Genomic DNA, 27,323 nt, shown 5'->3' with positions numbered 1-27,323 from the left:
AGCTATTCAACCTCACTCCATAAAACCAAAAGGATAAATTTAAAATTACATACTATCTGTCACTTATCAAGCTGACAAAGATCTAAAAGTTTAACCAAAGTATGCCAGCCAAAGTGTACAGAAACAGGCACTCAAACAATTGCTGGAGGGAGGGTGAACTACTGAAAGCAAGTTGACAAAATACATAGAAATTACAAAGGCAAAAACTTTTGAACAGCATTTCTACTTTTGGGAATTAACACATATAAATACATTCCTGTACATGCAAAATAACATATGTCCAAGGTTATTATTCATTGCAGCATTTTTTTATAATGAAAGAGTCAAAATAACCTAAAAGTCTATCAATAGAAAGTTAATCATAAACACAAGCAAAGAAATACTACACAGCTATAAAAAACAAAGTGGAAGCTTCTATGTAATTATATATAAATAACTCTAAAACTTAATAAGCTACTTATAAAAGGTATAGAATTATGTGTATAGAAGGAGTCCCCAAATCCCCCGGCCACAAACTGGCGGTACCCGTCCATGGCCTGTTAGGAACTGTGCTGTACAGTAGCAGGTGAGCAGCTGGTGGGCAAGCATTATGGCCTGAGCTCCAACTCCTGTCAGATCAGCAGCAGCATTAGATTCTCATAGGAGCACGAACCCTATTGTGAATTGCGCATGTGAGGGATCTAGGTCACACGCTACTTATAAGAATCTAACACCTGATGATGTGGAACAGTTTCATTCTGAAACCATCCATCCCTCCCAGGTCCATGGAAAAACTGTCTTCCATGAAACCGGTCCCTGGTGCAAAAAAGGTTGGGGACTATTAATATATAGCATGCTACAATTAACGTAAAATAAGAAAATAAGTATTTATGTTTCTTTTCTTTTCTTTTTTTTTTTTTTTAAGACAGGGTCTTGAGCCATCAACCAGGTTGGAGAGCGACAGTGTGATCATGGCTCACTGCAGCATTGAACTCCCAGGCTCAAATGACCCTCCCATCTCAGCCTCCCAAGTAGCTGGGACCAGACGTGCATACCAACACACTCGGATAAATTTTATATTTTAGTAGAGATGGGGTCTCGCTTTGTTTCCCAGTTAGTCTTGAACTCCTGGGCTCAAGTGATCCTCCCACTTCAGCCTCCCAAAGTGTTGGGATTACAGGCGTGAGCCACCTCGCCCAGCCTATATTTTTTTACATATACATATAATAACTCTGGAAGGATACACAAGAAATTAACTAAAAACAGCAGTAGCCAATAGGGGAAAAAAAGTCAAGTAGCTGAGTAAAACGGCCTAAGGGAAAATTCCTTTTAATATATTACTTTTAATTCTCAAATAACATGGTGTCATAAAAATTAAATACGATTTAAATCTAAAAGCATTTCTTACAAATCTTGGTGGAGGAACAGCCAGGTTCAAACTACTTAGTGAAACTTCCAATCCATTCTGGGCGCATGCTACAAGACGCAAAGCAACAAAGAATTCCTAAGAAAGAAAAGTATGAATGTTAAGAGCATTCTCCCTCTACCTACCTACCTACCTGCACACATACTTACAATCTCAAAATATAAAACAATTCTTAATTACTACAGAGGTCTTATGTAGCAACAAGTAGCGTATTTGCTTCAAAAATATCTTGCAGAAAAATCCCATTACAAAGATGTTCCTAATATTTATGAATCATTATTAATAATATAAATGGGAAAATACATACAGATAGTGGAAACCATACAGAATACTAATGTTTTAAATAATACTTAGGGCCAGGCACAGTGGCTCACACCTGTAGTAAGCTCAGCACTTTGGGAGGCCGAGGTGGGCAGATCACTTGAGGTCAGGAGTACGAGACCAGCCTGGCCAACCCGGAGAAACCCCATCTCTACTAAAAACACAAAAATTAGCCAGGTGTGGTGGCGTGCACCGGTAGACCCAGCTACTTAGGAGGCTGAGGCAGGAGAATCACTTGAACCTGGAAGGCAAAGGTTGCAGTGAGCCGAGATCGCACCACTGCACTCCAGCCTGGGTGACAGAGTGAGACTCTGCTTCAAAAAAAGCAACAGACAAACCAAAAAAATACAAATAATATTTAATGATATTAAGAGATGTATTTTATCATTTAAATGAGAAAAAAAGAATTAGAGAAAAAGCCCAGAAGAAAATAATACCTAAAATGTTATGAAAAGTCATCTCTGGATTGTGAGATTATAAATTTTGAAACTGGGACAGTAATTCAAATGACTTAATCACTGTGATTCCAGAAAAACTACAGAAAATAACTGTGCAACATCAAAAAAAATTATGTAACAGTTTAACTTCAAAATACTTATAAATCTCTCCCAAAAGTCCTTGGATTTTTAGCAGTTGATGTCTTAGTCCAAAACTTAATAAATAAATGCAAAGAAGCTGAAGCAACTGGTTTTCAGCTGTTTTGAGTTAGTGTCTGGGAATAGACATGATAACAAAAGTCTTTACACAAGTTACAATTTGTCCAACCTGTCAGTACCCTAGTATATAGTTGCTGATGTAATCAACCCTTCACTACTTTTCTCAACTCCCGTACTCTCCCCTACACCCTTCATACCCAATTCATAACCCATTCTTACCACCTTGCAGATTGTCTGCTTTATACAATCCCTTGCCTTCACTCAATTCTTGAAAAAATGCTATTTCAAGATATCCCCTTTTCTTCTCATTCATTCCACAAACTTCTGTGCAATCTGACTTCAACTCCTATGATTAGCTAGAAAAACTACCGCCTATGTCACAAATAATCTCCCAGCTACCAAACAGCCCTAAAACAAACAAACAAACAAACAAACAAAAGCCTCATCCTGATTATTCTCTCTGCAGCCTGGGAAACTATCCTCCTGGAAGCTCTCCTCCACCAAACAGCTTCACAAATCCCTCCTAGGTCTCTTCTGACCTTTCAAGTCTCTTCTGTTGGAGTCAATGTCTTCTCTAACTGCTGGTATTCTAAGTATTCTAACATGACCCTCTTTCTTTTCTCACTCTATTTGAGATTCAATTACTCTTAAGTAATCAAGTCTATTACCACAGTATGGATGGGCTATGAAGTGAAATAATTTTCCATTAAATTCTAATTCTGCTGCTTATAGTTGTGAGGCCATGGGCAAGCTAAAATCCTTCCATAAAAGGGGGGCTAATACCTACCTTGCAATGTATTATGAGCAACAAAATAAAAACCATGCTGCAGGAGGAAATTGCCTAGTGTAATTTTTGTCACATGGAAATTCATTAAGTATTGGTTTCTTCTCTTTCATTCATACGCTAACTTAAAAATCTGTGCCAGGCAGGTGGCTCATACCTGTAATCCCAGCACTTTGGGAGGCCAAGGTGGGTGGATTACTTGAGGTCAGGAGTTTAAGACCTGCCGGGCCAATATAGTGAAACTCCATCTCTACTAAAAATACAAAAAAATTAGCCGGGTGCGGAGGCATATGCCTGTAATCCCAGCTACTCAGGAGGCTGAGATGGGAGAATCACTTGAATCCTGGAGGCAGAGGTTGCGGTGAGCCAAGATCACGCCACTGTACTCCAGCCTGGGTGACAGAGCAAGGCTCTGTCTCAAAAAAAAAAAAAAAAAACTATGCCTCCAATGGAAATTCAAAGTTTAACTACAGACTCATAAATCCAGCCACCTGGAAGTAATAAGGCAACTCAAACTCAATATCCAAACTCCAAGAATTATAAGTAAAAAATTTATTTCACTGTAAAACCTTAAGACAGTGACCACATCTATCATGTTAACCTCTATATTTCTAAAGCCTGGTTCATCATAGGTATTCAACAAATATTTGCTGGCTGAGTACATGGCACCTAGGTGGGCCCATATGAATTTTGTTTTCCTATGCCTCCAATATACCAAGTAGCCCTTCTACACAGAGACTCGAATGGGAACTACAATCTAGCCCTGAAATCTTAATTAAAAGACTGGATATTCTGACCCTCTCATCAAATTTCTCCAATATCTGGCTTTGATCCTGCTTCAGCTATGCTGGGGGTGGGGAGGAGGCCTAACTTTGAGCAGTGGCACTGAGCAAACTTGGAATTCAATCCTTATACAACTCTGAAATCCACCCCCAACAATCAGAACTTCAGAGTACACTGATGGTATTCAACACCCTTGGACATAACCACTTTTATGTATTCTGGTCAAGAATTTACTTCTGGTTTGTAAACCACTTTTTGGTTTATATATCAGGGGTAAGACCTAGACAAGAATACTCACATCTCACATGTGACTAACCAAGAGCTTCCTTTCAAATCTTCAAATCTACTAGACAATACCATCTTAACACTTACTTAATAACATTCACTTTTACTTATAACACTATGTAACTAGGAAAATTAATTAAAGAGCAAAGTCTCTCTGAAAGACAGAAAAATAAACTCCAGGAGAACAATGTCACCAAACTAACACTAACTATTAAGACTTCTATTAACATCTAGTGACTGGAAATACTTTCATTGTTACACACTTGCCCTAGGCAAAACCCTAATGCTGGTAAAAACCAACTCTTAGCTTCAAAATACAAAAAACCCCTGCTGGCTATTTTTTATTTTGAATCACTCAAAAAAAAAAAAAAATCATATGAATATCTGAAACTTACTTGTTTGTTCAGGATACCTTTGCCATCTGTGTCGGCTAAATCCCAAATCTGAAATTTAGGGGGAAAATATCAATGTATATTTTAAAAGTCATCTGAATGATAAATGAAATCTCTGCTATTTACAACCTCATGCTCTCTGGTAATCAGATCCAAGAATCATAGAATTAAGAGTAGAAGGCCGGGCGCGGTGGCTCAAGCCTGTAATCCCAGCACTTTGGGAGGCCGAGACGGGCGGATCACGAGGTCAGGAGATCGAGACCATCCTGGCTAATACGGTGAAACCCCGTCTCTACTAAAAAAAATACAAAAAAAAAAACTAGCCGGGCGCGGTGGCGGGCGCCTGTAGTCCCAGCTACTCCGGAGGCTGAGGCAGGAGAATGGCGGGAACCCGGGAGGCGGAGCTTGCAATGAGCTGAGATCCGGCCACTGCACTCCAGCCTGGGTGACAGAGCGAGACTCCACCTCAAAAAAAAAAAAAAAAAAAAAAAAAAAGAGTAGAAAGAAGTCTTAAAGATTATTTAGTGCAAGCTTGTCCAACTTGCAGCCCACAGGCCACATGCAGCCCAAGACAGCTTTGAACATGGCCCAACACAAATTCATAAACTTTCTTTAATAAATTAAGAGGGTTTTTAAACGATTTTTTGTTGTTGTTGTTGCTCATCAGCTATTATTAGTGTTAATGTATTTTATGTGTGGCCCAAGACAATCCTTCTTTCAATGTGGCCCAGGGAAGCCAAAAGATTGGGCACCCCTGATTTAGTGCAACCCTTCACAAAGATACTAAGGCCCAATGAGAGTAAGTGACTTGGCTCAAGAACATTTAAGTCACCAGGGAAAGAAGTGAAACATAAGTTCTAACTTCCAGTCACATGCCTTTTTCACTAATCCAAGTTCTAACTCTGACACCAATGCTCTTTCTACTATAACGTACATACTATTCTTGATTTTGGATCCTTAAGATATTCTTTTCTGCGGCCGGGCGCGGTGGCTCAAGCCTGTAATCCCAGCACTTTGGGAGGCCGAGACGGGCGGATCACAAGGTCAGGAGATCAAGACCATCCTGGCTAACACGGTGAAACCCCGTCTCTACTAAAAAATACAAAAAAAAAAAATAGCCGGGTGAGGTGGCGGGAGCCTGTAGTCCCAGCTAATGTAGTCCCAGCTACTCGGGAGGCTGAGGCAGGAGAATGGCGTAAACCCGGGAGGCGGAGCTTGCAGTGAGCTGAGAACCGGCCACTGCACTCCAGCCTGGGTGACATAGCAAGACTCCGTCTCAAAAAAAAAAAAAAAAGATATTCTTTTCTATGTGCAGGTCGAGATGATTAATGTTTATTTGTGAATAATTATTAATAGTGATTATTTTTCAGGATTTTGAATATATATCAATATCATGTATAAGGCGTAGACAGCGGAGGGGCTTTCCATCTCTTTGTGCTCTTTTTAAAGCCTCTCATCCCCCACTCTATTCACCACACATTAAACAGAGACAGTTATAACAGAAGAAATAGGGATAGAGCCAAGTTTGAGTGTGTGGCAAGATTCCCAGTCTTCACTGTTTCTCCCCACCAAATGTCCTTATTACTTCCTCATTTTATCCTATTAAAAAGTAGTTTGTTTCTAAAAACCTGAAAAACCTCTTACTTTTCAAGAAGGTAAATCACTACGCTACAAATTCCCTTCATCCTATTATTAAAATGGTTTATATGACTGGGTTCTAACTTCTAAATTTCTTGATGATGTCTTTCTAAATTTGAATCCAGTTCATCTATACTACATATTCCTTACAAACTCATAATCTAGTTATAATGAACAAATACTACCTTTCCAAGTATCAAGTCTGGAAGCCCTGATTTTTTCAGGAAAGCAGCAGCATCAGAAGCAAACACCCTTCCAGTATTGCCTGTATCAACCTGAAAAGATACAAATCCATAAGTTGACAACAAAATACAAAGGCAAAATTATCACCATTTACCTGCCTTCCATCCCTGTGATTTGGGACCTGGCTTTTGCAAGAAAGGAATGAGAATCCTTTGACTACCATGGGTCAAAGAGTATGTGGAGAGACATATGAGTAGAGTACTATATAGACAGCACTAGCAATTTACAAAGTGTTTTTTTAATCATGCCCTACTATACAAATGAGAAAAGTGAAGCTCAGAGGATGTCAAAGCAAATTCGTGGAGTTGTAACATCAACACATATCTTCTATAGCTGTCATTTAAATTCCAATTAAATGGCACTAGGAAGAAAAGGGAAACATTTCCTACGGAGGTCTTTTGACAAATAGGAATAGTTGCACGTTACGTGCCTCTTCAAACATCTTTCAATAATCAACTTTCACTTTTTATACCTACTCTTAGGAACTGCAGCACTTTAAAACAAATCAAAGCAATAGCAGCTCTAAAACCAGCAGTGATTCCATAACAAACTTGAAGAAACATTTTTAAAGCTGTTAAGTTCCTAAAACATATTAGGGAACATATCATTTTAACTAACCGGGGACTTTCCTTTAAGACAGAATGAGGTCACAAGAACAGAAAAAAAACAAAAAACAGGGAAAAAAAAAAACACCTCATTTTTGTAAAGACTTCCTAAAGTTCCATTTGTAAAAATAAAAAGTACATTTTAAGAAGTCATGGGAAAGGTAACAGGGTACTAGTATACTTGTGAGATATGTTTTTCCAGTTCAGTTAAAAGATTAAGTTTACTGTAAACATATACTGTACAAAGCATTCTGGACAGTCCAATCCTAGCAAAGAAGCAAAATGGAAAACCTTTCTTTCAAGTGGTAGAACATGGGAAAAATCAAGCACTTGGCAAAGAAGAAAAATATGGCCTAATCCTTCAAAGCTGGAATAAGGGGAAGTAGAAGGGTTGGGAAACCTGCCTGTAGAATTCTCCAGAACTCCTTTTCTTTGCCTGCTTCCTGATCAGCATGGAAAACAAATATCCATACCCAACATAACCCATTAAATATAGAAGCATTCAGGGGAAACATCGTTCAAACTCTATGAAATAATTATGTATCGTATCCCAATAAAGAATTTTACTATATTCCATTCTTTTGGTTATCCTAATAATATAAACATTTAGTCTTTGTCATCTATAGGCAGTTTCTGAGGTATTCTGATGCTTGCCTAAAGGCTCTGCCATAGGCAAGGCCAGAAGCTGATATATCTTCAACAAAGAGTCTTAGAGCCTCATGAAAATGACTATACTTTTGATATAGTCTGAATTATTAGCATTTTAAAAAGTGGATTTTTGGATAAAGACTTCTCAGCTGACATCACACGACTTTCAGACCATATTGGTAGATGAAGTCAGGATTTCCAGAACTCTTTTCAGTCAAGAAGAAGATGTACTTCAGAAAAGCAGACTTCCAATCCAAGATTCAGCTGAACAAGAATTACACAGGACTGAATGAACTGTTGAGGAAAATTTAATTATGGTTATTTACTTGGAATACTGTTGGTATTATTATAATGTTCTATTTTTTAGTAGCTATGTACATAAGCCCTTTCTGAGACCCTCAACTTAGTAGCCTCTGCTTCTGTAAACCGAATGAAATAGTTTTCTTTTTTTTTTTTTATACTTTAAGTTCTAGGGCACATGTGCACAACGTGCAGGTCTGTTACATATGTATACATGTGCCATGTTGGTGTGCCGCACCCATTAACTCGTCCTTTACATTAGGTATATCTCCTAATGCTATCCCTTCCCCTGTCTCCACCCCACAACAGGCCCCAGTGTGATATTCCCCACCCTGTGTCCGAGTATTCTCTTGCTCAATTCCCACCTATAAGTGAGAACATGCGGTGTTTGGTTTTCTCTTCTTGGAATAGTTTGCTCAGAATGATGGTTTCCAGCTTCATCCACATCCCTACAAAGGACATGAACTCATCCCTTTTTATGGCTGCATGGTATTCCATGGTGTATATGTGCCACATTTTCTTAATCCAGTCTATCATTAATGGACACTGGGGTTGGTTCCAACTCTCTGCTACTGCGAATAGTGCCACAATAAACATACGTGTTCATGTGTCTTTATAGCAGCATGATATATAATCCTTTGGGTATATACCAAGTAATGGGATGGCTGGGTCAAATGGTATTTCTAGTTCTAGATCCTTGAGGAATCGCCACACTGTCTTCCTCAATGGTTGAACTAGTTTACACTCCCACCAACAGTGTAAAAGTGTTCCTATTTCTCCACATCCTGTCCAGCACCTGTTGTTTCCTGACTTTTTAATGATCGCCATTCTAACTGGTGTGAGATGGTATCTCACTGTGGTTTTGATTTGCATTTCTCTGATGGCGAGTGATGATGAGCATTTTTTCATGTGTCTGTTGGCTGCATAAATGTCTTCTTTTGAGAAGTGTCTGTTCATATCCTTCAACCACTTTTTGATGGAGTTATCTGATCTTTTTCTTGTAAATTTGTTTGAGTTCTTTGTAGATTCTGGATATTAGCCCTTTGTCAGATGGGTAAGATTGCAAAAATTTTCTCCCATTCTATAGGTTGCCTGTTTACTCTGACGGTAGTTTCTTTTGCTGTGCAGGAGCTCTTTAGTTTAATTAGATCCCATTTGTTTATTTTGGCTTTTGTTGCCGTTGCTTTTGGTGTTTTAGTCATGAAGTTCTTGCCCATGCCTATGTCCTGAATGGTATTGCCTAGGTTTTCCTCTAGGGTTTTTATGGTTTTAGGTCTAACATTTAAGTCTTTAATTCATGCTGAATTAATTTTTGTATAAGGTGTAAGGAAGGGATCCAGTTTCAGCTTTCTGCATATGGCTAGCCAGTTTTCCCAGCACCATTTATTAAATAGGGAATCCTTTCCCCATTTCTTTTTGTCACATTTGTCAAAGATCAGATGGTTGTAGATGTGTGATATTATTTCTGTTCTGTTCCATTGGTCTATATCTCTGTTTTGGTTACTGTAGCCTTGTAGTATAGTTTGAAGTCAGGTAGCATGATGCCTCCAGCTTTGTTCTTTTGGCTTAGGATTGTCTTGGCAATGCCGGCTCTTTTTTGGTTCCACATGAACTTTACAGTAGTTTTTTCCAATTCTGTGAAGAAAGTCATTGGTAGCTTAATGGGGATGACATTGAATCTATAAATTACCTTGGGCAGTATGGCCATTTTCACAATATTGATTCTTCCTATCCAGGAATATGGAATGTTCTTCCATTTGTTTGTGTCCTCTTTTATTTCATTGAGCAGTGGTTTGTAGTTCTCCTTCAAGAGGTCCTTCACATCCCTTGTAAGTTGGATTCCTAGGTATTTTATTCTCTTTGAAGCAATTGTTAATGGGAGTTCATTCATGATTTGGCTCTCTGTTTGTCTGTTTTTGGTGTATAAGAATGGCTGTGATTTTTGCACACTGATTTTGTATCCTGAGACTTTGCTGAAGTTGCTCATCAACTTAAGGAGATTTTGGGCTGAGACAATGGGGTTTTCTAAATATACAATCATGTCATCTGCAAACAGGGACCATTTGACTTCCTTATTTCCTAATTGAATACCCTTTATTTCTTTCTCCTGCCTGACTGCCCTGGCCAGAACTTCCAACACTATGTTGAATAGGAGTGGTAAGAGAGGGCATCCCTGTCTTGTGCCAGTTTTCAAAGGGAATGCTTCCAGCTTTTGCCCATTCAGTATGATATTGGCTGTGGGTCTGTCATAAATAGCTCTTATTATTTTGAGACACATCCCATCAATACCTAGTTTATTAAGAGTTTTTAGCATGAAGGGCTGATGAATTTTGTCAAAGGCCTTTTCTGCATCTACTGAGATAATCATGTGGTTTTGTCTTTGGTTCCGTTTATGTGATGGAGTATGTTTATTGATTTGTGTATGTTGAACCAGCCTTGCATCCCAGGCCTGAAGCCAACTTGCTCGTGGTGGATAAGCTTTTTGATGCGCTGCTGGATTCGGTTTGCCAGTATTTTATTGAGGATTTTTGCATCGATGTTCATCAGGGATATTGGTCTAAAATTCTCTTTTTTTGTTGTGTCTCTGCCAGGCTTTGGTATCAGGATGATGTTGGCCTCATAAAATGAGTTAGGAAGGATTCTCTCTTTTTCTATTGATTGGAATAGTTTCAGAAGGAATGGTACCAGCTCCTCTTTGTACCTCTGATAGAATTCACTGTGAATCCATCTGATCCTGGACTTTTTTTGGTTAGTAGGTTACTAATTATTGCCTCAATTTCAGAGCCTGTTATTGGTCTATTCAGGGTTTCAACTTCTTCTTGGTTTAGTCTTGGGAGGGTGTATGTGTCCATTTCTTCTAGATCTTCTAGTTTATTTGCATAAAGGTGTTTATAGTATTCTCTGATGGTAGTTTGTATTTCTGTGGGAAAGGCGGTGATATCCCCTTTATCATTTTTTATTGCGTCTATTTGATTCTTCTCTCTTTTCTTCTTTATTAGTCTTGCTAGCAGTCTATCAATTTTGTTGATCTTTTCAAATAACCAGCTCTTGGATTCATTGATTTTTTTGAAGGGTTTTTTCCATCTCCTTCAGTTCTGCTCTGATCTTAGTTATTTCTTGCCTTCTCCTAGCTTTTGAATGTGTTTGCTCTTGCTTCTCTAGCTCTTTTAATTGTGATGCTAGGTTGTCAATTTTAGATCTTTCCTGCTTTCTCTTGTGGGCATTTAATGCTATAAATTTCCCTCTACACACTGCTTTAAATGTGTCCCAGAGATTCTGGTATGTTGCGTCTTTGTTCTCACTGGTTTCAAAGAACATCTTTATTTCTGCCTTCATTTCGTTATGTACTCAGTAGTCACTCAGAAGCAGGTTGTTCAGTTTCCATGTAGTTGAGCGGTTTTGAGTGAGTTTCTTAAACCTGAGTTCTAATTTGATTGCACTGTGGTCTGAGAGACAGTTTGTTATGATTTCTGTTCTTTTACATTTGCTGAGGAGTGCTTTACTTCCAACTATGGGGTCAGTTTTGGAATGAGTGTGATGTGGTGCTGAGAAGAATGTATATTCTGTTGATTTGGGGTGTAGAGTTCTGTAGATGTCTATCAGGTCCACTTGGTGCAGAGCTGAGTTCAATTCCTGGGTATCTTTGTTAACTTTCTGTCTCACTGATCTGTCTAATGTAGACAGTGGGGTATTAGAGTCTCCCATTATTATTGTGTGGAAGTCTAAGTCTCTTTGTAGGTCTCTAAGGACTTGCTTTATGAATCTGGGTGCTCCTGTATTGGTGCATATATATTTAGGATAGTTAGCTCTTCTTGTTGAATTCATCCCTTTACCATCATGTAATGGCCTTCTTTATCTCTTCTGATCTTTGTTGGTTTAAAGTCTGCTTTATTACAGATGAGGATTGCATTCCCTGCTTTTTATTTTTTGCTTCCATTTGCTTGGTAGATCTTTCTCCATCCCTTTATTTTGAGCCTATGTGTGTCTCTGCACATGACATGGGTCTCCTGAATATAGCACACTGATGGGTCTTGACTCTTCATCCAATTTGTCAGCCTGTGTCTTTTAATTGGCGCATTTAGCCCATTTACATTTAAGGTTAATATTGTTATATATAAATTTGATCCTGTCATTATGATGTTTGCTGGTTACTTTGCTCATCAGTTGATGCAGTTTCTTCCTAGCATCAATGGTCTTTACAATTTGGCATGTTTTTGCAGTGGCTGGTACCAGTTATTCCTTTCCATGTTTAGTGCTTCTTCAGGAGCTCTTGTAAGGCAGGCCTAGTGGTGACAAAATCTCTCAGCATTTGCTTGTCTGTGAAGGATTTTATTTCTCCTTTACTTATGAAGCTTAGTTTGGCTGGATATGAAATTCTGGGTTGAAAATTCTTTTCTTTAAGAATGTTGAATACTGGCCCCCACTCTCTTCTGGCTTGTTGAGTTTCTGCCAAGAGATCCGCTTTTAGTCTGATGGGCTTCCCTTTGTGGGTAACCCGACCTTTCTCTCTGGCTGCCCTTAATATTTTTTCCTTCATTTCAACTTTGATGAATCTGACAATTATGTGTCTTGGAGTTGCTCTTCTCAAGGAGTATCTTTGTGGCATTCTCTGTATTTCCTGAATTTGAATGTTGGCCTGCCTTGCTAGGTTGGGGAAGTTCTCCTGGATAACATCCTGAAGAGTGTTTTCAAACTTGGTTCCATTCTCCCCTTCACTTTCAGGTACACCAATCAGATGTAGATTTGCTCTTTTCACATGGTCCCATATTTCTTGGAGGCTTTGTTCGTTTCTTTTTACTCTTTTTTCTCTAAACTTCTCTTCTTGCTTCATTTCATTCATTTGATCTTCAATCGCTGATTCCCTTTCTTCCACTTGATCAAATTGGCTACTGAAGCTTGCGCATGCGTCACGTAGTTCTCGTGCCATGGTTTTCAGTTCCATCAGTCATTTAAGGTCTTCTCTACGCTGTTTATTCTAATTAGCCATTCGTCTAACCTTTTTTCAAGGTTTTTAGCTTCTTTGCGACGGGTTCGAACATCCTCCTTTAGCTCAGAGAAGTTTGTTATTACCGATCCTCTGAAGCCTACTTCTGTCAACTTGTCAAAGTCATTCTCCATCCAGCTTTGTTCCATTGTTGGCAAGGTGCTGTGTTCCTTTGGAGGAGCAGACAGGTACTCTGATTTTTAGAATTTTCAATTTTTCTGCTCTGGTTTCTCCCCATCAATAGTATCTGATTCTCACTGACCCCTCAGAATTCAAAGACAAATACTTGTATGGAATGTTTTTACGCTTTATAGCAATATAGTTATTACATGGGTTCAACAACAATTTGTTTTTCTTCTTATCAGGATGTAATTGGATAAGTCAATTGTGTAAAACAAGGCCATTATTTGAGAATGACTTCTTTTATTCAAACAAAACAAAGATTAAAGAACAAGTACTGACTTTATGTGACACCAACATCATAAAGATCTCCCAAGAAAACTGGGCTGCTACCTGGTTTACAAGATCCCAGCCTCACAGGTAGTAAAGTAAGGTCACTTACCAACAGGCTAGGAACCTTAGCAAATCTGGGAAACCTCAAGATGAAACAAATTCACTCATATTTATATGTACTGAAGGTGAAATATGGTAGAGAGAATTTCTAAGGTTTGGAGCATAGCCTTAAAATAGAAGAACAAATATAACAGGGGCATTAAAAAGTAGTCTGAGATCCTTGATATTTTTCAGGCAGAAATTATTCTCTGACCTTAAAAGTTGCTAAATAGTTTATAGCTCTTGATTTGCAAGTCAAAACCAAAGAGGCCTATAATGTTTAATTAATACTTGCTGAAACTATGTAAATAGCCAGGCCAAATATAATGAAACCAGCCTTTTCTGTGATCATAATCATAAGGTAGGGAGACTGTTAGAAAAAATAATCTGATACTTGAAAATGGGCAAATAAGATTGTCTACACCTTCAAGAAATTATCATCTGATCTACAGTATGCACCCTTGATGACTTTCTACTGTCTAGAATGCTTTATACTCTGTAGAGGTAGAGGTTAATAGAAACTGATAGCAATGCAAGTGACTCCCGTCCGTACCAATCCGTACCAACACAAATGAATACTGTCTGGTGAAGTATGTAAATCTCTGTAACTCATATTCCCATTTTTTAATTTTTTTTTGAGACAGAGTTTCACTCTTTTTGCACAGGCTGGAGTGCAATGGCGCAATCTCGGCTCACTGTAACCTCGCCTCCCAGGTTCAAGTAATTCTCCTGCCTTAGCCTCCCGAGTAGCTGGGATTATAGGCATGCACCACCAAACCCAGCTAATTTTGTATTTTAGTAGAGACAGGGTTTCATCATGTTGGCCAGCCCGGTCTTGAACTCCTGAACTCAGGTAATCCGCCTGCCTCCCAAAGTGCTGGGACTACAGGTATGAGCCACCGTGCCCGGCCATATTCCCATTTTTATATCTGACCAGAGGCTATATATCTGTGCTAATTAACCAGTAATTAATGAGCTGAATAAAATCTGTGATACATGCTCATTATATATTTGTATAAAAGTCATGTTTTTCACTTTGTGAAAATTATACTTTAATAAGTCTTAAAAACAACATAGAAGTTATTTGTATTTGTCTTAAGAATTTGGAATGTTTATATCTGAATAAATCTATCAAATACATAAATTTTCAACATAGATATTTAAGACAACTAAGTACCTGGACTTAATTATCTTTCCTTCATTTCTCTGGGAGCTTGTCAAATGTATTAAGTACTCAAAGTAGGAGGCTGTAAACAAGAAGTTGAAAACAAGACATGCCAAATTTATCGAGCTAACTGGTAATCTACAGACATACAATCAAGAGTTGACAGTACACTTGATGTTCAATCTAGGCAAACAATGAAACAAAAATCTTACCTGTCTATAGTATTTTTCATATACAGGATTCCCACTTGATAACTGAAATAAACAAATTAATAAAAATTAGATGCTATTCATTAATTTCTATTAACATATTTCGCATTCATTCAACAGATATTTGAGAAACAAAGGTGAATAAGATAACATATCCTTGATTTCAGGGGTTAGGTTTTGTTTCTTCTTGGGGGGCGTGAGAGAGAGAACAGATAAAGATAGTCACATGGGTTACTAAGAATCAGGTAGACAAGAAATGAAACAAGAATCTTAAATTTTGTTTTTGATATCAATACTTCTCTTCATCTAAAATTTTACCCAGAAACCCAATACGTTACAAATTAAGAATGAAATGCTTTCGCTAAAGCCAGTTGTGAGAGGCCCAAATCCCCAAGAATTCAGCTTCTACCCAAGTACCTATGAATACATTTCAAAAACCACTTTAATAAAACAATTAAATGAATATACAAACTGACGTACAGGAAGACAATAAGTGATGTTATCAGATATGAACTGCTTGCAGAAAGGCAGTTCCATTAAATTCACACTACAGTTCAAAGAGTTCCTTGGTCAGTTTAGGAACAAACTCATCTAAAATTCAATGTTTGAAGGACCGACTGGGCGCAGTGGCTCACACCAGTAATCCCAGCACTTTGGGAGGCTGAGGCAGGAGGACTGCTTGAACCCAAGAGTTTGAGACCAGCCTGAGCATCACAGTGAGACCTCGTCTTTACAAATAATTTAAAAACTGGCCAGGTGTGGTGGCACATGTCTATGGTCCCATCTACTTGGGAGGCTGAGGTGGGAGAATTGCCTGAGCCCAGGCAGCTGAGGCTGCAGTGAGCTATGACTACGCCACTATACTCCAGCCTGGGTGACAGACTGAGACCCTGTCTCAAAAAAGAAAAGAGTTTGAAGGATCAAGTTTGCCTCCACATGAATGTGTAAGAGTGTTCTGGGATCAGGATGGGAATCCAGGAAGGCTTCATGGAGTGACATCAGAGCAGGAACTTGAGGTATGGGGAAGATGGAGAGACAGTGATTCTACACAGAGATAGCAGCATGCACAAAGGCATGTGATCAACAGAAAACTCAGTTACGTCTAAAAAGAACAGCAAGAAGTTCCGAATGATAAGAGGAATAGGGAGATAAGATTATGAAGTTTTGCAGAAGACAACTTATGAAGGGTTTCATCTGCCATCGTTGAGTAAAAAAAGAAATGAAGTCGCCCAGGCTGGAGTACAGTGGCGTGGCACGATCTAGGCTCACTGCAATCTCTGCCTCCCAGGTTCAAGCGATTCTCCTGCCTCAGCCTCCCAAATAGCTGGCATTACAGGCGTGCACCACCACGCCTGGCTAATTTTGTACTTTTAGTAGAGATGGGGGTTCACAATGTTGTCCAGGCTGGTCTCAAACTCCTGACCTCAAGTGATCCACCCGCCTTGGCTTCCCAAAGTACTGGGATTAAGCATCAGCCACCACACCCAGCCTTAGGAAGTAATTTTAATGGTCTGGTTGAGGAGCTGAAACATTGACAACGGCAGAAAAGAAGGGTATGACTTGAAAAAAAGTTTGTAACATAGATTTGACAGGACTTATTAAGTGCATGAGGGGGAAGGAAAGCATAATTTTAAAAATATATAAAATGTCTACACACACACACAGAGTTTCCCTTTCCACAGTTTTAGTTACCCTCAGTCAATCGCCGTCAGAAAATATTAAATGAAAAATTCCAGAAATAAACATTTCATAACTTTTAAATTGTACACCATTCCAAATAGCATGATGAAATCTCATGCCATCCCACCTAGGACATGAATTCCTTTGTCTAGGGCATCTACTCTGTATACGGTATCTGCCCATTAGTCACTTCGTAGCCAACTCAGTTATCAGGCTGACAGATCACAAAAAGGATGAGAATGGTACAATAAGGTATGTTGAGAGAGACAGAAACCACATTCACATAACTTTTATTACAGTGTATTGTTATAATTGTTCTATTTCACTATTAGTTGTTGTTGTTAATCTTACTGTGCCTAATTTATAAATTAAACTTTATCACAGGCATGACATACACACAGAGAGAGATATATATTTGAACTCAAGACTGCAACGTGTGTGTGTGTGTGTGTCCTACCGGTTCAGTTTTTCTGAAGAACCCTAATATATCCACTCTCAGAGAGGTTACCTGTCCAGGCTTTTAAAAGGCAGAATCAGCTAGGCATGGTGGTGCGTGCCTGTAATCCCAGTACTTTGGGAGGCCGAGGCAGGCAGATCATGAGGTCAGGAGATCGAGACCATCTTGGCCAACATGGTGAAACCCCATCTCTACAAAAAATACAAAAAATTAGCTGGGCGTGGTGGCGCATGCCTATAATCCCAGCTACGTGGAAAGCTGAGGCAGGGGAACTGCTTGAACCCTGGATGTGGAGGCTGTAGTGAGCTGAGATCACGCCATTGCACTACAGCCTAGCAAAAGAGCAAGACTCCATCAAAAAAAGAAAAAGAAAAGAAAAAGCGGAGTCAGACGGATGCAGTGGTTCACGCCTGTAATCCCAGCAGGGGATTTGGGAAGCTATGCCAGGAGGATTGCTTCAATCTAGGAGTTTGAGATCAGCCTGGGCAATGTAGAGAAACACCATCTCCACCAAAAATGCAAAAACTAGTCGGGCATGGTGGCACACGTATATAGTCCCAGCTACTCAGGAGGTTGAGGCACGAGGACTGCTTGAGCCACGGAGGTCAAAGCTATAGTGAGCTGTGATTGTGCTGCTGCACTCTAGCCTGGGCAACAGAGTGAGACCCTGTCTCTTAACAAAAAAGTCAGAGTCAGGACTTATGTGCCCCACTCCTAGCTCTGTGCTGCTTCCCATATGCCCTGGTATGCCCAGGAAAATCTTGATTTACAATCATTGTCCCAGCATCCCACTCGGCTTACCATGTGTCTCTGATTTACCATTTTTAAAAAGAAACTTTTATTGGGCCAGATGTAGTCGCTCATGCCTGTAATCTCAGCACTTTGGGAGGCTGAGGCAGGAGGAGTGCTTGAAACCAGGAGCTTGAGACCAATCTAGGCAACACAGCGAGACCCTGTCTCCATTTTTAAAAATTTTTTAAATAAAAAATTAAATAACATTTTAAATTTTAAAGAAACTATTAACAATCATGTATCAAAATACACTAAAACCAGAATGGATTTTGTATCTCTACTGTATATATCTAGTTTCTGGCCAAGTTATCAGCTAGTAGTGTGTAAGTGCTTTCACCACATGAACAAGTGATGAAATTTGAAAGAGAAGTAATGATAATTCCATCTTTCTTGTTTTGATTCTTTACAGATTCAACAAAACTTCTTCTTTGCAAGGGAAGCATATAGACTTACTGAAAAGTTTCCTCAGATTTAAGCAACCATGGGTAATTAACTCTGTATGGTCTTGCAAAATATTAGGAGAAATATTTGACACTGGTGCTCCTGTTGGTTATCTGGTATGCCAGGCAGTGCAGTGGCATGTACAGTGACCACAAGACACACTAGGCCACCAGCTGGCTAAGTCAGTGGGAAATCGCAGGCTGGGTGCAAATGAAGTATGTGCAAAGTCAGTAGTCTGAAAACTTTTAGAAGGTTTTATCACATACTGTATTGTGTAAGTCTACAACTATTTATTTTGTTGTTTGGTAACCATTTTATTATCTCATAAGCCTTTTCAGGAGCAATGGGTTAGAAAGCCATCACTGTATCCAATAAAAACTAAGCTCTAAATTTTCATTTCTCTGGAAAATGGATGGGCAGACAATTTGCATAAAACCATTGAAGTAGTTTCCATTTATCATGGGAGCTCTAGTGACATCACTATTAATAAGTAAGATTCAAACATCAACATTTATAAATGTTTTCATATTCCCACAGTTACATTTTTAAGGATAAGACTGATACTGAATACAACAAAATAGTGCAACAGAGCAATATGTGTGTTCTCCTTGCAACCTGTCATTGGACTTTCGAGGCTACTACTTTTAAAAACCTACTTTATAAATCCAATCAATGTCTCAATAGTGAGTCTTTTTAAAAATAAGTCCTCTAGAAATTGGTTGCATCCTGTTCAAAATCAGTTGGAAACCTTTAATCGAAATTAAAGTTTAGTGAGCTGGGCATGGTGGCGCACACCTGTAGTCCCAGCTATTTGGGAGGCTGGAATGGGAGGATCACTTGAGCCCAGGAATTCATGACCAACCTGGGCAACATACTGAGACATCATCTCTTTATTTTTAAAAAAACAAACAAACAAACAAATAAAAACAAGTTTAATGAATAAAGCTCCAGAAAACCTTCAGCTTTTGAAGCTTTTGGCAAATACCAATTATTATCAACAAAGTCTGCCAGGATACTGAAATATATCCTTCAAAACAAGGAAGAACCTAACAAATTAAATGAATTCAAATAGTACACAAGATTTCATTTTGAAATCTTATAATTATATTTTGGAATGAATTTTAGAAATTCCATTGAGAGTCTTCTTTTTTTTTTTTTTTTGAGACAGAGTTTTTTGCTCTTGTCGCCCAGGCTGGAGTGCAATGGCGCTATCTCGGCCCACTGAAACCTCCGCCTCCCAGGTTCAAGCGATTCTCATGCCTCAGTCTCCCAAATAGCTGGGATTACAGGCGCCTGCCACCACATCCAGCTAATTTTTGTATTTTTAGTAGAGACGGGGTTTCGTCATGTTGGCCAGGCTGGCCTCAAACTACTGACCTCAGGTGATCCACCCGCCTCAGCCTCCCAAAGTGCTAGGATTACAGGTGTGAGCCATTGTGTGCAGCCAAGTCTTTCTATTTTTAAGTAGATGAAAGAAAATTACAGGCCAGGCACAATGGCTCACGCCTGTAATCTCAACACTTTGGGAGGCTGAGGCGGGTGAATCACCTGAGGTCAGGAGTTCAAGACCAGCCTGGCCAACATGGTGACACCTCGTCACTACTAAAAATACAAAAAAAAAAAAAAATAGCTGGACATGGTGGCGGGCACCTGTAATCCCAGTTACTAGGGAAGCTGAGGCAGAAGAATTGCTTGAAACCAGGAGGCAGACGTTGCAGTGTGCTGAGATTATGCCACTGTACTCAAGCCTAGGTGACAAGAGCGAGACTGCATCTCAAAAAAAGAAAGAAAGAAAGATTAGAGAAGGCCTACAATTTTGCAACACTTAAATCTGGTGGAACATGTAAAATATATAGGGACAACTTATTTGTATCAAAGAGAGTATCCTGTGACTAGATTGGACAATACAGCGAGATCCTGTCTCTATAAAAAATGAAAAGTAAAAAGAGAGAGTACCTTTAATACAGGCAAAAGGACATTGCCTGTGAAAATACTGGGATTGATATATTTATAATTTTCTTTTCTTTTTTTTCTTTTTTGAGATAGAGTTTTGCTCTTGTTATCCAGGCTGAAGTACAGTGGCATGATCTCCACTCACTACAATCTCCACTTCCCGGGTTCAAGTGATTCTCCTCCCTCAGCCTCCTGAGTAGCTGGGATTATAGGTGCCCACCACTACACCTGGCTAATTTTTTTTTTTTGTATTTTTAGTAGAGACAGGAGCTTCATCATGTTGGCTAGGCTAGTCTCGAACTCCTGACCTCAGGTGATCCACCTGCCTCGGCCTCCAAAAAGTGCTGGGAGTACAGGTATGAGCCACTGTGCCCAGTCTATAATTTTCAATAAGAAAAAAATTAGAATTAAGAATATTCTGCATCTAGCAAAATTTTTCCTGAGCTAACTGGGTACAGCAGCACATATAAAGTATATTGGCAACTAAAAATATTTTACAGAGAAGCATCAACTGTGGAAGTTAACAACCACAAAGTATAAAATGTAACTGCAAAATATTGCAGTTTTATGAAAAAATTAAAACTAGTAAAACCACATGGAACATCATTATATGATTCAGAAAAGTATCAGTGACACAATATCAGTGACAGATTTGACTGAGAAACTGATAAAAATATAGTTATTACCAAAAATACTTCGTTTTTAAATATTCAACTGAAGTCCATGTAAAAACTTTGTTATAATGTACAAAAAATGTTTTATAAATTGTTGTTTTTGAAAAAAGTTTAAATGGAGCTACTTTATTGATCAACTAATGCAATAAAAACTATTTTAATGGTTGAAAAAGTAAATATTCCAAAAATATATCAAATTTTAAATATTTGTAGTACCCTCTTTCATTCTCAAAAATGTACCAGTTTGAATGAAAAATTATATAGTAATCTACTTAGTTATGACAAAAGTATAAATACTTTGCTAAAGAAAGCAAATTAAATATGTTCCCTCAATAATAAAAAGTTAATTTTAAACAGATGTTTCGAATACAGGAAAAAAAAAAAAACCTCACACAGTAAGAAATCCTGATCTCCAAACTGTGCCTTAAAAATCCTCACATTACAGGTTCATTGGTTACTACCTAAACACATAGGAGACGGTATTAGCTCACCAAAGTGTTCCAAAGTACACCCTGTGCTGATTACTACACTAATGTGATATAGCTAAGTGAGAATGGAAAAAGCCATCCAAAATGCCAAGTCACTCATCAAGCAAAATGACCAAAGAGTGTTTCTGGTGTGTCTCAGTAAAACTGGCTTTTGTTGTTATATGAACATGATCACTTTTTAGGCGGGAAAAAAAATCACATATAATGAATGAACAGAGGAAAAAAATTGAAAGGCATAGCTTAAATGGTAACAATGATTATCTCTGGATAGCAAGATCATAAATGATTTTTACGTTCTTCTTCATACTACTTTGCAGTCTCTGGAAACTCTTTGAGAATAAACATATCCTAATTATATAGTAAGAATGAAGCAATAAGGCTATTTTCAATCTGGAGAAAAATATAAAAATCCCCAAATCTGATCAGTACACAAAACTGCATGTGAATTTTTAACAATCAAGTTAATTTCTAAAGGAAAACTTTAACTCCAACTGTCAAAATCAAAATCTGACCTTTTACAATTCTGTTATTACAATTTAAAAGCAATTATTTATTCATTACCTGTATCATAAACTCTTACCAGCTGTCACAAAGTTAAATATTCATAAATGTCAGAATTCTTTTGAAAGAGTCTGTTGCTATTTCTTACTACATCTGAAAAATTTAAAGTACCTGTAAACAAGAGATGCTAGAAAGCCAATAGAGTTTTGTAAAAAAAAACCAAAAAACAGACTTTGGTATCAGATAGGCCTATATTCAAAGCCCATTCTACTACTTCTTAGGTATACGATCTTTAGTAGCTTATTTTACCTCCTTGAAAAGCCTGTTTCCTGATCTGGTTGGTTTTGAGACAGGGTCCCACTCTGTCCTGGCTGAAGTACAGTGATACAATCACACTGCTGCCTCAAACTTCTGGGCTTAAGCAATCTTCCCATGTAGCTGGAATTACAGGCATGAGCCAGTACACCCAGCCTCTCCTCTTCCTTCTTTAGTAATAGTACCCCTAAGCTTTACATATGGACATCTAGCTAAAATCTACATTTCCCAACCTCTCTTGCAATTTCAGTTATTCATCAATGGAATGATAAATGTGTCCAACTCCGAGGATGTGCATCTAAAGAGAAAGGAAATGACTTCTGACTCCTAACCCTTCTTGTAAGTGGCTAGAATACAGATATAGTGACAGAATCTGGAGAAGCTATCTTGGATTGAGACAGAAAACATGTTGAGAAAAACACAGCAACATGAGAAAAAAACCCTGAGTCCCTGACATCATCATGAAGCTCCTACAGCACTCTACACCACTTACCCCACTTGGATTGTTACTTGAGATTTGTGATTTTGGTTTAAACCAATATCCTAACTGATGTAAAAAAACAAAAGAAGGAACTGCTATTTTTGTAAAGGAAACAAATGTGTTATTATAATTACATATATAGCTATACAAATGTAAATATAATAAACTTTACTAAGAAAAAAATTGTTACAGAAGTATAGCCTAGTATACCATATATCTACATATAGGTATCTTTCTTTTTTTTTTTTTTTTTTTTGAGATGGAGTCTCCCTCTGCCACTCAGGTTAGAGTGCAATGGCGTGATCTCGACTCACTGCAATCTCCGCCTCCCAGGTTCAAGCAATTCTCCAGACTTAGCCTCCCAAGTAGCTGGGACTACAGATGCACACCACCACGCCCGACTATTTTATTTTTAGTAGAGATGGGGTTTCTCCATATTGTCCAGGCTGGTCTCAAACTCCTGACCTCAGATGACTATACAGCATCTTAAGGTGTTTAGATAGTATTATAATTCCCAGTCATCTGTTTCCCTCTTGTATACACAGAGTATATAGCGTCTCTCTCTTTAAGAGTAGTATTAACATCCCTGCCTGTTGCCATGTGACTTGTAGTGTTTCTCTGTGGGTGTTCCAGAGGTGGGTTTGGCCATATAACTTGTTTTGGCCACTGAATCCGGGAGCAAGTTCCAGTTCCAAGTAGAAGCTTCAACAGCTGTTGTGTGTTTCTGACAGGTCTTACTGTTTTCTCTCTACCAAGAGCATATGTCACAAATAGGGACTGCTCCTCTAGCCTGGATCCTCAAATGAGAAAGAATCACAGAGCAGAACCATAGCTGATTCCTAGGAAACCTATAATGTGAACAATATATAAATCTTTCTTATTGTAAGCTACTCATATTTTGGCGTGTTTCTTAGTGCAGCATAATCTAGCAAATGTTAACACATAAGTAAATCAACACCAAAGTGTATCAAATAGTAATAAAAAAGACCCCAGTTACTAAGGAAATTTATAGGTTAATAATTAAATGTCAATAATTGTCTCATATGGAATTTCTGGTGTCATTTTTAGGGGAGGGTTATGTGGCAGGAGATGTTAAGATAGAGTACACGACTTTGAGAGTACAAGATTCTATAACACACAAAATGACCTAAAATTTTAAATGATTTATTCTTACTATAAATGGTTACAGTACAATGTGGAAGGCCAGGCATGGTGGCTCACGCCTGTAATCCCAGCACTTTGGGAGGCCAAAGCAGACAAATCATGAGCTTAGGAGTTCCAGACCAGCCTGGCCAACACGGTGAAACTCTGTCTCTACTAAAAATACAAAAAATTAGCTGGGCGTGGTGGCGGGTGCCTGTAATCCCAGCTACTTGGGAGGCTGAGGCAGAAGAATCGCTTGAACCTGGGAGGCGGAGGTTGCAGTGAGCCAAGATCACACCATTGCACTCCAGCCTGGGCAACAGTGCAAGACTCCATCTCAAAAAAAAAAAAAAAAAGAAGTGAAAATAAAATAAAGAGACAACCTCTAAAACATAATGCCAATCTTTTTCTTTTTTTTTTTTTTTTCTGAGACGGAGTCTCGCTCTGTCGCCCAGGCTGGAGTGCAGTGGCCGGATCTCGGCTCACTGCAAGCTCTGCCTCCCAGGCTCCCGCCGTTCTCCTGCCTCAGCCTCCCGAGTAGCTGGGACTACAGGCACCGCCACCTCGCCCGACTAGTGTTTTTGTATTTTTTTTAGTAGAGACGGGGTTTCACCGGGTTAGCCAGAATGGTCTCGATCTCCTGACCTCGTGATCCGCCCGTCTCGGCCTCCCAAAGTGCTGGGATTACAGGCTTGAGCCACGGCGCCCGGCCAATGCCAATCTTTTCTCAGTTAATCACAAGGTCAGATACTAGGGAGTTGTCAATGAATAAATCAATAAAATGGAGAGGGGAGTGGGTATGATTATAAAGGGGTAACATAAAGTATCTTTGTGACACAGCAAGTCTTTATTTTGATTACGCTTACAGTTACATGAATCCACACATAATAAAATTGCATATGCATAGAACTAAACATGCAAACACACTAATGAATATCTATAAAACCGGCAAAACTTAAATAAAGTCTGTGGGTTATACCAATGTCAATTTTCTGTTTTTGCTATTGCTATAGTTATACAAGATGTTACAATTAGGGAAAACTGGATGAAGGGTGCATAGGGCCTCTCTGTACTACTTTTTGCAACTTCCCACGAAAAGGAAGTATTGAAGACCAATGTCAAGTAGAGAGAAGGTGGCAAATCAGACAGTAAGAACACTGTGCAATGGCAAACCGGGGCTAGGTAGTAAAAGGAAGACAAAGGAATAGATTTTATTCCTTCAAATAAACCACTCTTTTTAGTTTTGCTCTTTAAAACTTTTTTTTAAATGAGTAACAGTGCAGTGCTAGTTAAAATAAAAATTAGTCTCTTAATGCACACAATTTTCTGTAATTTTCCATAAAATTATTTCTGACATATTAACACATAAAAATTCAACTACTTAGAATTCCACCTTCTATTACTCCATTTTCAAGAGGGCTGAGGAATCAGAATGGTGACTAGCCACCACAGCCTTTCAACTCCCACCTCCACCACCACCACCATCCTTTAAGGGTAGAACAGCAACTCCTAAGGCCAAAGTACTAAATGAATACAACAAGCAGAGTCTATGTTTTCATACACGTAAGTTTATAGTTTGCAAGACAGAATATTTAGAAGCTTCTAACAGGCTATCAATATCTAGAAAAGGCTCGTATATTTTTACAATGTAAAAGAAAACAGGATGAAAACTAAGAGTAAACAGAAGAATGAAAAATAGTAAGGAGCAATAGTGATTAACAGTAATCCATACTGACAAGGAAAACAGAAACCAGAAGCTGTTTGAAAAAAGCCAGTAATAAGAGAAATTTGAGAAAGGAGAACAACTGTAAAGCTAGGGTGGAGGGCGTGGGGAGGCAGAAAAAGGCAAATCACCTGGGCAGTCTTCACCTTTAGAGCTGGAGAGGATGGGAAGTCATGGAAATACAAGCAGCCATTTGAGCAGTTCCCTTACAGAATGCACAGTGCACAGTATTCCTCAGCTCTGTAAATCCCAACTAATTTTTTTTTTTTTTTTGAGACAGGGTGTCGCTCTGTTGCCCAGCTTGGAGTGCAGTGGCACAATCTCCACTCACCGCACCCTCCACCTCTGGGGCTCAAGTGATTCTTCCCTCAGCCTCCTAAGTAGCTGGGACCACACCCAGCTAATTTTTGTATTTTTTGTAGAGATGGATTTTCGCCATGTTGCCTAGGCTGGTCTCAAACTCCTGGATTCAAGTGATCCACCTGCCTTGGCCTCGCAAAGTGCTGAGATTACAGGCATGAGCCACCGTGCCTGACCCTCATTTAATAACTTAATAGACATAAACTGGATGCTTTCTAGGCACATGACAATAGGTTAAGATATATGGAGTTAAAATAATCAGATAGGGCTCCTGCCTTCAAGAGCTTAAATTCTAGTAAAAATTGTAATTATACATTCTGCAAACATGCTAACATCTCATATTTGTTCCGTAACAAAACATTACAAATTTACTTAGCAGGCAAAGACCTAGAAATACCGTAACTACAGTATTCTAAAGAAAGTTTTCAAAGTCCAAATAAAAAAATATATTTGCTTTGGAGATTCATTTCTTTCAAAAATGAAAGAAGAAAGGGACTTTGGAAAAGACAAAAGAATTTCAAAAAGATAGTACAGAAAATACTACTGAAAAACAAAGGATGTAAAGACCATACCAGCAACTCAAATCAGTAATAGGCTAGTTTTTAACTGAATACAATTCAATTTGATCAAAAATCTAGGTGACATAGAGACAGAATGAAAACAAAGTATAGATTTGCTCTTTCATCAGAAGACTTAGTGAGCCCTATATATATCATTCTAGGTAGGCCGAAAAAAAACAACAACAACAGCGGAAGAAGCATGATCTTTAGGCATGAATGACTAATACACAAATTTATAAAAATCCTCTCACCTCCTTTGTAGCCCCCTCAAATGGCAGCTGTCAGGTTTTAACAACCTGCCTATCTCAGGTTTTAGAAACGTGAATAAACTTCTCTTTGCTCACCAGCAGATTGTCCACATTACACTATTTAACTTCTCTATCCTATTCTATTCTATTTTTGAGACGGAGTATCGCTCTGTCATCCAGGCTGTAGTGCAGTGGCGCGATCTCCACTCACTGCAAGCTCCGCCTCCTTGGTTCACGCCGTTCTCCTGTCTCAGCCTCCCGAGTAGCTGGGATTACAGGCGCCCGCCACTATGCCCGGCTAATTTTTTGTATTTTCAGTAGAGACGAGGTTTCACCGTGTTAGCCAGGATGATCTCGATCTCCTGACCTCGTGATCCGCCCAACTTGGCCTCCCAAAGTGCTGGGATTACAGGTGTGAGCCACCGTCGGTCGCTGTAGTAAATCGGCCGGGCATGGTGGCTCATGCCTGTAATCCCAGCACTTTGGGAGGCCGAGGCCGGCGGATCACAAGGTCAGGAGTTTGAAACCATCCTGCCT

The 27,323-nt window shown here is 38.9% G+C and overlaps 1 protein-coding gene across 3 annotated transcripts in view; it reads right to left on the bottom strand.

Annotated features, from left to right (window-relative positions):
- The window catches only part of EPS15 (epidermal growth factor receptor pathway substrate 15), a 166,255-nt gene that overhangs the window by 111,184 nt on the left and 27,748 nt on the right, over positions 1-27,323 (bottom strand). The window contains exons 2-5 of one of the 3 annotated variants that reach the window (XM_033226407.1): positions 14,974-15,015; positions 6,450-6,539; positions 4,630-4,677; positions 1,388-1,483 (exon numbers count right to left, since the gene is read on the bottom strand). In XM_033226407.1, coding sequence (XP_033082298.1) covers positions 1,388-1,483; positions 4,630-4,677; positions 6,450-6,539; positions 14,974-15,015 — 276 coding nt within the window. Of the gene's footprint in view, positions 1-1,387; positions 1,484-4,629; positions 4,678-6,449; positions 6,540-7,932; positions 8,029-14,973; positions 15,016-27,323 lie in introns of those variants that run through there. The other 2 variants (XM_033226409.1, XM_033226410.1) reach the window with 2 other exon arrangements.

The sequence above is a fragment of the Trachypithecus francoisi genome, unplaced genomic scaffold, assembly GCF_009764315.1.
Source record: "Trachypithecus francoisi isolate TF-2019V2 unplaced genomic scaffold, Tfra_2.0 Lachesis_group12, whole genome shotgun sequence".
NCBI lineage: Eukaryota > Metazoa > Chordata > Mammalia > Primates > Cercopithecidae > Trachypithecus > Trachypithecus francoisi.
This window is presented reverse-complemented; position numbering and strand designations above follow the sequence as displayed.